The sequence below is a fragment of the Rhipicephalus sanguineus genome, chromosome 5, assembly GCF_013339695.2.
Source record: "Rhipicephalus sanguineus isolate Rsan-2018 chromosome 5, BIME_Rsan_1.4, whole genome shotgun sequence".
Classification (NCBI taxonomy): domain Eukaryota; kingdom Metazoa; phylum Arthropoda; class Arachnida; order Ixodida; family Ixodidae; genus Rhipicephalus; species Rhipicephalus sanguineus.
Window position 1 is genome coordinate 186968358 of NC_051180.1, and position 13138 is coordinate 186981495.

General features: G+C 46.0%; 1 protein-coding gene and 1 long non-coding RNA gene across 2 annotated transcripts; one reads left to right on the top strand and one right to left on the bottom strand.

Annotated features, from left to right (window-relative positions):
* Positions 1-2016: 2016 nt before the first annotated feature.
* On the top strand, positions 2017-3573 carry LOC125758496 (uncharacterized). The gene is made up of 3 exons (XR_007416129.1): positions 2017-2096; positions 2544-2616; positions 3488-3573. It is a non-coding gene; the product is annotated as an uncharacterized LOC125758496 (long non-coding RNA).
* LOC125758495 (putative nuclease HARBI1) lies at positions 3243-6923 on the bottom strand. Its single transcript, XM_049415807.1, has 4 exons — positions 6490-6923; positions 5617-5734; positions 5136-5548; positions 3243-3674 (listed from the first exon to the last, which is right to left on the bottom strand). Exons 1-3 carry the CDS (start codon positions 6778-6780, stop codon positions 5280-5282), a joined length of 678 nt encoding a protein of 225 aa, XP_049271764.1. The 5' UTR covers positions 6781-6923; the 3' UTR covers positions 3243-3674; positions 5136-5279.
* Positions 6924-13138: the final 6215 nt, after the last annotated feature.

A 13138-nucleotide genomic window follows, 5' to 3' on the forward strand; every position in this document is an offset into this window, starting at 1 on the left:
GCACGGCCGGTCTAGAGGCGCGCGCTCGCTCCTTCGAGCGCGCGCCTCCAGACCGGCCGTGGCTGGAGGCAGAATGTCGGGTCGTCGAACCATGGGATACCATGGGAGAGGTTCTTTGCAGTACGTTCCACATGGGTCTCCTTTGCGCATGCGTGGCCACGCCTGGCAACCATGGGCAGCGCGCGCTGGCACCTAAAGTCCCTAGATTTTCCCCTGTTCTTTCGACTTTACTGGCACCCGCCTCACGCAAACGCCTGGCCTTGGAAAATATGGGCAGCGCGCGCTAGCAGACGCCGCACGCCGACGGCTATGAGGACCCAACTAAAAATGTCGCTCTACAACAGCCGAAATCAAGCTTAGAAAAATAGGAAAAAGGGACGAAGGCTCCCACGCGGGCACATTTGAAAGAAGTATTGGGCGTGCAGCTGCTACGATGGGCGATTATATGCGCTGCACGCAGGCATCCGCAGCGGCCCGCGACCCATGCATCTAGCTTCATGAAAATATTAAGGGTCTGTGCTTGTACTAGTCCATTCCATCCGATACAGATGTTACTTCAGTACATTTTGAAGGTGAAACCTTCAGCGCCAATAGGGCGGAACACGCGCACTGCGCCAGGGCTCGTCTCACCTCTTTGTAATTTGTCCTCGTTTGTGCTGAAGTTCTTACCTGCGAGGTTATGCAGCAACTAGGCCTATTAACGTGAGCGTTCGAACGGGTTGGTAATTCATCTAGAACATCTTGATGGCTTTCACCTTCCAGTCGTCTCAGGCAAATGCATAAGGGACCCTGAGTTTTTATTGTACTTCAGTACAGGCCATTTCATTGGGGCATCTTAGCACCTCCGTACGGTAAACGCCATAAGTACGGCAATGTCTAACGCACGCAAATGTCAGTCGCTACTAAAAAGTCCCGCAGGTGCTTACATCTTCTTCAGGTGCTGTCGCCACTGCAGGCTCCACAGTGACTCGCGCCGTAGGAAAAGTGGCACGGAATCTGCTCTCAACAAGTGCTGAGCGTAGTCGCAGCCGCGGCAAAGCGGCACTACCCCTACGCTCAGTATATTCTAGGGACCGTACTACCGCACTACCACACGCCCGACATGCCTGTGCCACAGAACACGCGACGGCCACGCATGCGCAAAGGAAAGCCATGTGGAACGTACTGCAAAGAACCTCTCCCTCGAACCATCCGATCGGCGGAAGCTGCGGCAGTGGAGTGACATACCCATAGGGCCAATGGGGACGTTTTTCCGCTTCCGGCGACGGTGGCGGTTCCTGAGGGGCGATCGGAGATCTGTTCGTTCCGCGTTCGTTCTGCGGTGCCTACGTCACAGAAGTGAGAGGAGGCGCAGCGCTCCCGCCTAGAACCGCCGAGAGGAAGAGAACAGCCAATCGTGAAGCGGACAGCTTTCCGGAAGTAGACGCGCATCCTGTGACGTCGGCACAGGGACCGTGAAGCGTTTCTCGCCTTTTAATAAATATAATTACTTTACAGAAAATTATTGTTTTTGCTTCTCAAGCTCAAACACTCTTTCAAACAGCAACAGCTTTGAGTGATGATATTTAATAATGGTAGTTTTTTTTGACGTCGTCGCTAGATGGTGTCGCGCACGCGAAAAAAAAAAAGAGAAAAGTAGCGGCTGACGTAGTTTCAAAATGTCGTCCGATCGCAACGTCTGCGTTGGTTCTCGGGTGTCGGATCGTCAAAAGGAGCTTCTGCTGGCTTTTGTGAAAGAGCACCCACAGATCGCGACGCTGTCGTGCCCGCTGGAGCCGTCTTTCACGAGGGAGGACCGGGACGACATGTGGCAGGAGCTAGTAGCGCTTTTGAACGAAGAAGTCCCTGCGCGTAACACCAGGGCCCAGTGGCAGGCCCGATGGAGGAATGAGCGCTACTATTCGCAGCAGGGTCTTGCCAAACTCCGAGGGCAGCAGAGGTGAGTGCGAGCACAATTGTATTGTGGTCGGTCATCTTACACGTCCCGCTTGTGCTTTACAGCGGCACCAGAGGCGGCCAGATTTCGGATTACCGCGGCCGCGTCGTGCTTGATAGGGACGAGTGTGCGAGGCCCATAGTTCGTGTGGTCTGAATCGGTAAGCACTGGCTTAGAATATCATTGTTACTTGTATGCTGCGAACAAGTGGGCTCGTTTGCTTCGAGCCATTACGCGCTGTTAGTTTTACTTTTTCAAACAATATCGAGTGGATCACCCGGCCGCCGCGTTAGCTGAGGTGCTAACACGTTGCGCCGCCCAGAACAGAATGCGAAACAGCCACATTTGCGGTGATGACGAAAGAACAGCCGCGAACTATATTTCGAAGCTCATTAGAGCACCCTACGTGTTCCAACCCATTTCTCAGACCCTCGAGTCGAGTGAGGTGCGTAGCCAGTAGGCTTGCCTCCCTCCACCCCTCTCTCCGAAGTCTGTGTGTCATAGCATGCCGCTGTTGAAACATTCTAAAAAAACATTGCTATTGTCCACTTCCATTCCATACTTCTTATTGCACTCAGTGTGTCAATCAAGAAACTTCTTATAACAGGTGAGCCCTGCTCCAGCTGCTACTGGTGTGGCTGAAGAGGATGTGGCCCAGGATCTTTCCCGTGCCCCAACTCGTAAGTTTCGCTGATGTTTTTGATTAACTGTAGATGGTGTTACATGCTCACAGGTGATGCTCATGCGTGCAGGCATATGTTTGTGAAGAGATGACATCTGTGGGCATAAAGACAAAAGGCTGCACAAAAAAAATTTGGCAAACGGTTGCAGGAGCTAGTTGTATGCATAACTGTCAGATGGAATAAACAGGTGTCCTGCCTTGCAGTTATGGTGAAATGTAGCAAAAAGGTAGCATTGCAAAAATGTTCAACATCTTGAAATGTTTCCCTGTTTTGTCAATTGCTTCAAAAGTGAAACTGAAAATGTGCTATTGCTAAATATACTGTTCAAAAAGCAAGCTCGTTATATAACTTTTTCACATACCATCATACACAAATGCACATGTTTGCACCTGTGTTACACCTGCTTGCTGTATGTTTCGCATACTGCAGCAGCTAGGGTTTCGGAAGGAGATTGTGTCAGTCATCGCGTAAAGCCGGGCAAACGATTGTGTAGCCCTGAAAAGGGCTGTTTGGTTGCTTCTCATGCAGAGATGGTTAGAGGCGTGAGATGCGTTTGATGAGATGAGCGAAAATGAATTCCGGCACCGCTTTGGTCTGTCCAAACGAGTGCGTTGAGAGAGAGAGAGAGAGATACGAAGAGGAAAGGCAGGGAGGTTAACCAAGCTTTGGCTCGGTTGGCTACCCTGCACTTGGGGTGCGGTTGTGCGGTGAACCAAGCACCATTCATGGATGCCGTTGGGTCAGTGGATTTTCAACAGAGAGGAAATTGTTGCACACACTGAAACTCTTCACGAACAGAAGCTTCCAGCGAAGAGTCGGTAGCAGGAAATTTATAGATGATAATGGCAACACATTTCTTGGTTTCCAGCTCATGCCGCAGCTGCGAGATGGGGGCAACCGGCAGGCCGAGGCGCTGGAGTTACTAGCCGCAAACACCAGGCGGCAGGGCCAGGCATCATTGGAAAGCTGCGCCAGGTTCAACTTCTCGGTGACGCGGTCCACAAATTGCAAGGCGTTGGTACCCTCGCCCGGGCCCTCATTGCAGCGGAAGGCACCTGCACAGTGATTTGTAAAGACTAGTTGTACATATATGTAGATTTATTTTTGTTCACATCACGAGCTATGATACGCTGGTTTGCTTCAATGGTGCCCTGCAATTTTCTTTCAGTTAATTTTCTTTTTCTGCATATCAGAAGCACTGATGTGCTGTTTCATTGTACATAGTAAAGTGTAGAGCAATGGTAAATCGTGTCCTGCGATGTCATTTGTTTTTAATCTCGTCGTGCGAGGTGATGCATTCAGCAGTTTTGTAGTACATGTGCATAGCACAGTGTGGTTTCATTTATAAATCATGTTTTGCCATGTCATTTTTTAAAATCTCATTATACAAAGTCATGCATTGAGCAATTTTGTAGTATATGCACAGAGTGCACTGTAGTGTATCTTTAATGTTTATAGTGTATACGTGTAGAATATTGTGGCACACTGTACGTTTTCTATCGATTTTTACACGTCCTAGAAAAAAAGAAAAGCGTTTGTGAAAGGTCTAGGTTGCACAATTTTGAAATATTGCAAGACCAAAAAACAGTTGACGAATACGTGTTCTGTTGCTTAGAAGTGTTTAGATAACAGGATTGGGTACAAACAGAAATCAATAATAGAGGAAGACATATCAGCAACCAACAACTTGCATTTTTTAGCGAGTTCAATTAATACCGGTTCGACTGTGCCTTGTTTTCATGTAATACAATGACTTTCGTGCTGCGAGACGCGTGTGTTGTTGCAGAGGAGCAGCAGGCACTTTGTAATAACTCCATTTGTATATTATAAAAGGAAGCTACTTTTGTATTCTTTTCCTTGGCATTAAATTTAAAGGATATTTATTTATTTTGCTTTTTATGTGCATTGCTCGTGATACTTGTAATAAAATTTCAATTCTGACACCACCCTTGTTGTTCATTTCATTTACAAGCACGATTCTTGTTGCACTAAAGCTACCGCATCTTGCTGTCCTGATTCAAACAGCCTTTTCCGGTTACCACTTTGGCTGTGAATGGCACCATGTGCCATTCACAGTTGAGCTCTCACTTGTGCTTAGTGTGAAGCGCCATATTTTACAACCTGGTCGAAGCATTTCATCAGCATGGCGTTGTGTGACAAGGGGGCATAGGTCGGCAAAATCACTCATGAGTCGACTCACTCAGATTCAGATCGAGCTGTGAGTCCAAGTGAGTAATACATTGGTGAGTTCGAGTCCGGGTGAAAACATTTTAGTGAGCCTGAGTCCGAGTGAATCCGCTTGAGGAAAATTTTGGTGAGTCTGAGTTTGAGTGAGCCCCAAGAGCAAAATATATTTCACGAGTGAGTCAGGGTGAGCTTCACATTTTTTGCCAACCTATTCAAGGGGGTTATTCATTGATAGGAGAACGCTGTTTCGTTGATATGTGTAGCAAACATTTGAAGCGTAGTAAAAAAAAAAACAGTGACAAACACATTGAACAAAGACAAACACGCACCACGCAATGCTGCCGAGGTCGTTGCAGGCGGCGGCGTACTCTGCGCAGGTGCTCAAGCATGCAGGCCCTGTAGTTCTCGAAACAGGTTCACTACACGGTTGCGCTGCTGCTGGCTCCCGTTGTGGTGGTGGTGGTGGTGGTAGCTCAGCTGCTGCTGGCAGCAGTCAGCATCGTCGGTGTCGTCATCGTTTCCTTCGAGAACAGGCTCATGTGCCGCCAACGCAATGTCGTGCAGAGCTGCACAAGCAGCAATGATGCTTGAGCAGCTGTGCACAAGCTTACAGCGATGCACCACTCCACAACATTGCGCATGGCGGTGTGGGCCTTGTTGTAGTGGTCATCAGGGGTGCCACGAGCTGGTCGTCCGGGCACTGGTGTCAGGAACCACGGTTCTAATGTATAGCTGGAGTCTCCTGCACGAGGTCGGCATGACAGCTGTAGTGATAACATCTTGAATGTGGCAAGCATTGACAGCACTTACCAAGCAAGCCGAAGTTTTGCTTCCAGGTGCTGACGGAGAGGGCTCCCCCGCCATACCCACTAGTCATGACATGACCCCAGGAAACATGGACTGACATCCAGAGGTCGGCATCACATGTCTGCAGAATTCAATTCAGTCAAAATTGTACCCATAAATGACCTTGGGTACAATGTTGGGTATTATGTTAATGTAACTACATCTGTCTTCACTGTTACTGACTGTTGAAACATAGCTATGGACAAATCATCGACAGGGTAGGACTTGTACCATAAGTTCTAACACGAGGACAATGCAGTGTCAAAGGGTAGTCTGCATGTTTACTGCTTGGAACAACCCATCTTTCAGCCACCAAAGCCTTTTAACCAAATTATTGCTGTATGTTTAAGGCAATGTATCACAAAATATCTACAACACGAAAAACTTCGACTGAAAAAAGGGTTATGAAACAATCCGTATTTAATGTACATGCTAGGGCGCGTTCCGAGGGACCGAAATAAAGTTTATTCATCCATCCATGTATTGATCCATGTAACGTCCATCACGACAATGAACAATAAGGACATACTACGGCACATTCTGGGAGCGCTAATCTCAACAAATACAAATCGAGAATCAAGCTTCGGGTACACATGGCGAACGAGCAACGGTAATATTATGCACTGTGCAGGCCGCTGAACCAAAGTGTACTCCGCGTCACATGATTTCATCGCTTATCCTAAGCGAAGTGCCCTGAAACGAACCAATTCCCGTTCTGGATAGATCGAAAATGCCGCTCCCACTTATACTCAGTTGCAACAGCCTCAGTAAAGCGGAAAGTTTAAGCGATATAAATGAAACAATTCGCTACGCATGCAATGCATGAATAATACTCACGATCATGGTGTTGAATGCGTAGAGTCCCTTCCCCGACATGTAATGCGTCGTGTCCGCGGAGCTCAGGCCATGGGGCTTCGGGATTGCGATGAGCGTACCATCCACGCACCCGACCACAACGGGAATCTGCCCGAGCCGCGCGAACGCCGCCTTTGTTCGCTCTTCGCGTCTGTGGTCTCCGGAAAAGGCCACCCACCGTTTTTGCCCGTGAGCGACAGTAATGGCGTGTTCCTGACGGACGACTGCGACAGGCCGCTGAATTCCTCGCAGCCGACAGCTCGCTGGAAGCATCCGATCGCAAAAATCTCAGCGCGCACAACGCCTTCCGCTCTGTTTAAATCCCACTGGTTCGTTGGCACCCGATGACGGGGCCGAGATCGTCGCACAACCAAGGTACAGTACGTTTCGAGAAACGAAAGCGACGCCGGAATTCACACTCGCTCATCTCTTCAAACGGATTTCGCACCATCTGCTTCGAGAAACGCCAACGTAGCAAGGAAGCACCGTTGCAAGCGCCATTTCCTCAAAATCAGCTGTTGCGGCAGCCGCAACCGCCGCATCACTCGAAATACATGCCGTGCGACGCCATTGTTCGCTCGAGAGAACGCGAGCGAACGGGCTCGCTCTCCGTTCACTTTTAGCAGACGACATGCTCGTTATGACGCGGCATGACGTCATCAAAAAAGAAAACATCAAGAAAAAAAAAGAAATGGCCACGCCCCTTAGAATGGCGTGAGTTGTCCGGCTTCAGCCAATCAGCGCGCTTGTTCTCCCCCAGGAGAACGAACAAGCGGAACGAACAGATCTCCGATCGCCCCTCTGGGCTGGGCGGTAGTTGACTGGATTTTGGATTTCTGCTGGAGGCGAGCCAATCCGAAAGGAAAAAATCCAATATGGCCGCGCCCGTTTGCGGTCGCTTCCTCGCTCGTGGTGCCGCCGGCCCCGCGGCCGCGACGTCGGTTCGAGCGTTTGCGCACTAATTGCTACTGCACTGTCTTCTCTCTTTATTGCCGATGTACGTACGTAATGTGTGTAGTTGTTTTTCTGCTTCGTTGTAGCCTCTGTGGTAGCATGGCGAATGGTGGCGAGCGGCGCCGTCGCAGCTGCATAGCAGCCGCTTTCGGCGCTCGCTCGAGAAGCAAAAAGCGCATATAACTTTCTTCGCATGACATTTTATTGAAGGAAACGTAAATTGCTGCACGTTTAGGCAATATTTGGGCTATAATATCGGTAACAATAACAAAAGAAAACGAAAAAGATTCGAAATACTGCTGTGGTAAAACCTGAATACAGGAATGCGTACATCGAGCACGCGTACAATATAAATAGGATACGAAAACGCATAATACAGCATAATACAATCACATAAGCAGGGTAAGCATATAAAGTGCTACATCAGCGTAAATAAGTGTACACATACGAGTTGTACAGATTATGACTAGCAGCATGAAGCGAAACAATCCCGCGCATTGAAATATATCATAACAAAACAAGTTGTTCGAATGGTTGGTGCATACTGTGCAAAAGATAATGACGCAACGCAAGCCGAAGAAAACAAGGGGTATAGGAAAAACACCCTTTCCTGTACTTTTTTTTTTATTGCCCTGCGTTGTGTCACTCCCTTTTGCACATACACACACACACATACTTATGCATATATGTACACAGAAAGTGCACCTAACAGTCATAGCCTTTGGCTCATGTAGACGAACCCATGGAGCATAAGTAGATCAATGTCATAATATGCTGCAGTGCTACAGCATATTGTAAAAGCAGTGAGACAAATCTACCATTTGGCTCAGCTATCCCTGATCATGTTTTCCTCCAGGTAAATGTGTTGTAGGCAAGCTCACGTGATGTGAACAGGACACAGCATGCTTTAATTTTCAAGTAATAAAGGGAGAAGAACGCAACAAAGTGTGGTCTAGACTCAGTTGCAGAGGTGACCTTTGAAATTTGTGGAAACATTGTGGTTGTGACTGGTGCATAACAGGAATGATCACAGGTCATTAGTCAAGTTCGAAGTTGTGCGAAATACTCAAGGTAACATGAAATATACACGAAGATAAGCATCTTATCAAAGAAATAAGTAGAGTAAAATGCAAAGTTGAACGCAGCTTCCCTATTATTTTTCTACCAGGTATCATGTTGGATCCATCACAATGTCAGAAGATTTTCTGAGCAGTACTTAAATTGCAGATGGGGAACGCTGCACAGTTTCATCATAATGTGTCACTAACTAGAACTGCATCACTTGTCATTCATTGGTTCAGGAAGTGGAATGTCGGAGTTTGCAGAGTTTAGTTAAACAAGAAACACAGTTGCTCTACACAAACAGTACGTTGTGAATAGTTTCAGTGAGTATGGATGCATGCTTCTACTTCAAACTAACATGCATGTCAACCGAGTCGCAGCTTCTGCACAAACCCCTCTGGAATCCTCACAGAGCTGAGCACTTCATCAATGTATCTTTTATGCCTGTGAATAGCTGACACCATCAGTTCTTTGCAGTGGCACAACAGTCATGACCAGAGGTTTGTAAGTGAAAAGTGAGAGAGCCCCTGGGTGCTGAAAATCTTTTGGACTTGGTGAGCACCTGAATTCATGCATGCTTCAACCTTTGTGGCCCGTTGCAGTGGTCTAGTGGTTACGGTGCTCAACTGCTGGCCCGAACGTAGTGGGATTGAATCCCGGCTGCATATCAATGGATGCAATATGCTGAGGACCATCTGCCTAGATTTAGGTGCACGTTAAAAAAACGCCAGATGCTCAAAATATCTGAAGTGCTCCACTACTGCATGCCTCATATTCGTATCATGGTTTTTGGACATAAAACCTCCACACTTTTTATTAATCAAACTGTTTTTGCAACGTTCATTGTGAATTAATCACACTGTTACTGTTTGTAAAGACTGCTTCAGTGTAAAACGAGTCGTCAGTATTATATAAATTTTGGCATTTTTTGGGAGGCTGGATGTTTGATTGCCTTCCAATCCATGTCAAGCAAACAGAAAGAAAGCAGAACGAGCAGGGTTTTCCAGTGCATTTTGGGAAGTGTTGGCATTTCCCAATACTAAAGCAATCCAGAACCTCTGGTTGTAATACTCATGCTGATAGGGGCACACAAGGCTTCAAAAAAAAAGTTAGTCGGTTAAACTTGTATAATACAAAAGTAACACAGCAGGAGCAAAAGTAGTCAATGCATTACATACAACCACAGCGGAATTATAAATACACATATATAAATATATACCTACATAAAAGATACATATATACATAAAAATACGTACATATACACATAAAAAAAGAAATAGTGCAACACATCTAAAAAATGGATAGGAAATGGGTGCAGAAGGCTGCACTAGAAATCCAATTTACATAATCATGTTCTAGAAAGGCACAGGATAAATTTAGCCTGCTACTTTACGTTATTGCTGGCAGAAGCACTGTGCCTTGACTTTGTTTCTCGTGTGTTTTTGTTTACAAATGTAATGTGCCAATGTAGCCTTGTGCGGCAGAATATTAAGAAATTTCTCAGTGCAGCCAACTGAACAGAAAATAGCTTGCCGGATTGGCATCCTTTCCACCAGATTTTTGCACACATTGGAAAAATGTGCACAATAGTTGATTTCATGTCTGAAGGCCGAATCTAATTCCTTTATGTAATTCAGACATGATTCAGAGGTTACTGCAATGGAACCGAGGAGTTTCTCGGGTACACCACTTTCCTTGAGTAGTGCAAAGAATTGGTGTCGTCCATGGAGAGAGCCTCCATCCACTTCAAGGAGTGTTCTCTCACATATGCACTCACTAGTCCTCAGTTCAAGAAAGCTGTTCACAAGAGTACCAGCGACATGGTACACAACATTTTCATACACCATGTCGGTCGCATCTTGTGAAGATGCCTGCAGATCAGATGAATCAGAGGCCTGCTGCGTGCTGTGGCTTGTGGTTGGTGTGCTGCTATAGTTGACAACAATGCAGATGCACTCTCCAAGTTGTTGAGGAAAGCAATTGTTGTCACCTCACAGTTTCCTTGAGAAAGCTTGAAGAGCTTGCCAATCCAAATATGTTTTAGAGCCGCCACGAATTGGTACACATTTGGTGTCTCATTGCAGCCATGTTTTTGACAAATGATTCCAAAAAAGTTTTCTAGGGGATCTTGCTGCAATCAACGTGTGAAAAGATGAGTGAAATCAAAGTCCTCTTTTAAACCAGTCCACAGCAACAACAAGGCTTTGATTGTAATCTGCCAACCTTTAACAGTGCGCGGCTGCTTGTCCCGAGGACTACCAAAGTGCCATTGGGCAATCCAACTGATGCATGACTCAAGGGAAGCACGGTGTTCCGACCCATCAATCATTGCATACCACAACTTATCATCCTGATTTTTTGGGGTTGAATTGTTCTGGCTGTCAAAAATCTTATCCATTCTTTCTGTGAACAGAGCTGTAAATTTAGCATCAAGAGGAAGCTCTTGAATGGCAATGAGAGTGGGGAGTGCCACAGAGACAGATTCACTGAATACTTGTGTGGCATACTTCACTCTTATGTCAGCCACGGCCGCTGGATGAAAAAGCGCACTTTTTATCCAGCGGCCGTGTGTCAGCAAAGGGCATCTTGTAGATATGTTGCTCTTTGAGCTTCCTTAGCAATCTTTCTTTTTTAGATGTTCAGTTGGTGTGTTAGAGGCGTGATTTGCGAGTATTTTTGTAAAAGGTTTCAATGTACGCCCAGTCAACAACCTCGGAGCCAATCGTGAGCTTGTGTTTTCTCAAATTATTCCGCGTGCATTTTATCAGGTGTGGGATGTCAAACATGAAGTATAGTTTGCAGTTGTTGACAGTAAAACATGGTTAATGAAGAGAATGGATCAGCATTCTTGACAGGCTGACATTGTTTGACCCTTGATCATAGATGACCACTTTTACCAAAAGACCTTTTTTTTTCAAGCTGCATAATTACATCTAATAGCAGCTTGTGCATTGCAAGAGCTGACGTTGCATTGCGGGACACTGCAAAGGCTACTGGCTGCATCCAAATTCTCGATATGCCAGACACAGCCATTAGAATGGCTGCATTTGCCACACGAGAAGTCCTTGTGTTTACATCATATGTGTAGCCAATCACTATATCTTTTGATTGATCGTACATCAAATGTCTTTTCAAGGCTATTTAATCGAATAAAAGACAGCATGCTTTGTCTTGCAGAGGCCAAGCTTTAATGATTGATTCTATTGCATCCATGGCACCTGGAATGATACCAGGTGTCATTGGGATTGTAAAAAGACAGGGCGTGCAAACATGGACACAAGAAGGAAGTCAGGACACCACAAACGCCGACTAACAACTGTTAGTCGGCGTTTGTGGTGTCCTGACTTCCTTCTTGTGTCCATGTTTGCACGCCCTGTCTTTTTACAATGAATACTTACCAACTAGCTCAGCTCTCTGTTATTCTAAGCGTCATTGGGATGTCTGCCAGCCAGCACCTGAGTGTCCGCACATGTGGCAAGTGAAGCATTTCTCTGAGGAAGCGTGAATTGAGAGTGAATTGTTTCATCCATTTGGACCAATGTTTTTTTGTTTTTTTTTGGGAATGTACCAAGCCTGATTCGTGCTTTAAGCAGTTCAAAAAAGGTCCTTTGACAAATCCGGTTCAAGCTTGTTTAAAACCTCCTGCTGCGTTACTCGCCTCGCCTCGTCCCTTTTTTTCATCTGACCGACTGCCTTGCGGTACCTTTCACTTCGTGAGTGAAGTGTTAGCAGCTTCTTTTTGGTGCGAAGGGTGTGCACAGAGCTGCGTTTTCTTCGCCCACTTTTTTGGCGTTTCTTGCATCTGCTCCGCGCTGCTGCCCTCCTTGGAAAATTGGAGGCCGCTCGGACTAGGCTCAGCTGAAAAAAAAAAGACATGGAAGAATGCGAAGGTATAGGCTTTCATCAGTCTAGTAGAGAAAAAAAAATCACGATTAAGCTATCAGGGCGCAATCACAGGGCTACTAATATACGGACCACTATGTGCTGCCATGCCATTTTTCATTGGAAGCAATGTGTATTCTGCGACTGAGACAGGAATCATAATTGATTTATACATTCCAAGCATTTTATCTTCAAAGAATCATCCATGATTAAGGAAATATCACAAAGCATTGCAAAAATGAACATTTCATGAAATGCTGAACAGAGGCAATGACATTTACAAAGTGGAGGATTTTGAATTATTCATCTCATAAATAGCTATCTGGGCTGCATAAGCCACATTTACATGAATGCACACCTTGATTGTGCATGATATTCCGCTGGCCTATCTCGCAGAGCTACACTCATCACAACAAATCGGACAGCACAATTTTCAGTGTGAACTATGTAGGTCCAACTGCACCCACCTTATATTTGAAATATAAATAATTGCGTGAACTAAATCACGGGTTGCAGGCCCTGAACTATATGTATGGTTTTGTCAACATTATAGGTTGTGACAATATTACACAGGCTTAGGTGTCCATATCTACTAGGAAAACATCACTACTACTGGTCCATACTTCCTTATGCAGATGCAGGATGTGTACTTTGCAATAATTTTCTCCCTCACTTTTGGCACTTACCATCACTTGGTGAAACCTGTGATGGTGGTGTGGGCCTTCTTGTGGTT

Coding starts and splice junctions, on each gene's coding strand:
- LOC125758495 (XM_049415807.1), bottom strand. CDS start 6,780: ATGCTTCCAGCGAGCTGTCGGCTGCGAGGAATTCAGCGGCCTGTCGCA. Junction 5,735..6,489: donor ACGCATTCAACACCATGATC/GTGAGTATTATT, acceptor TGAATTCTGCAG/ACATGTGATGCCGACCTCTG. Junction 5,549..5,616: donor GCAAAACTTCGGCTTGCTTG/GTAAGTGCTGTC, acceptor GACCTCGTGCAG/GAGACTCCAGCTATACATTA.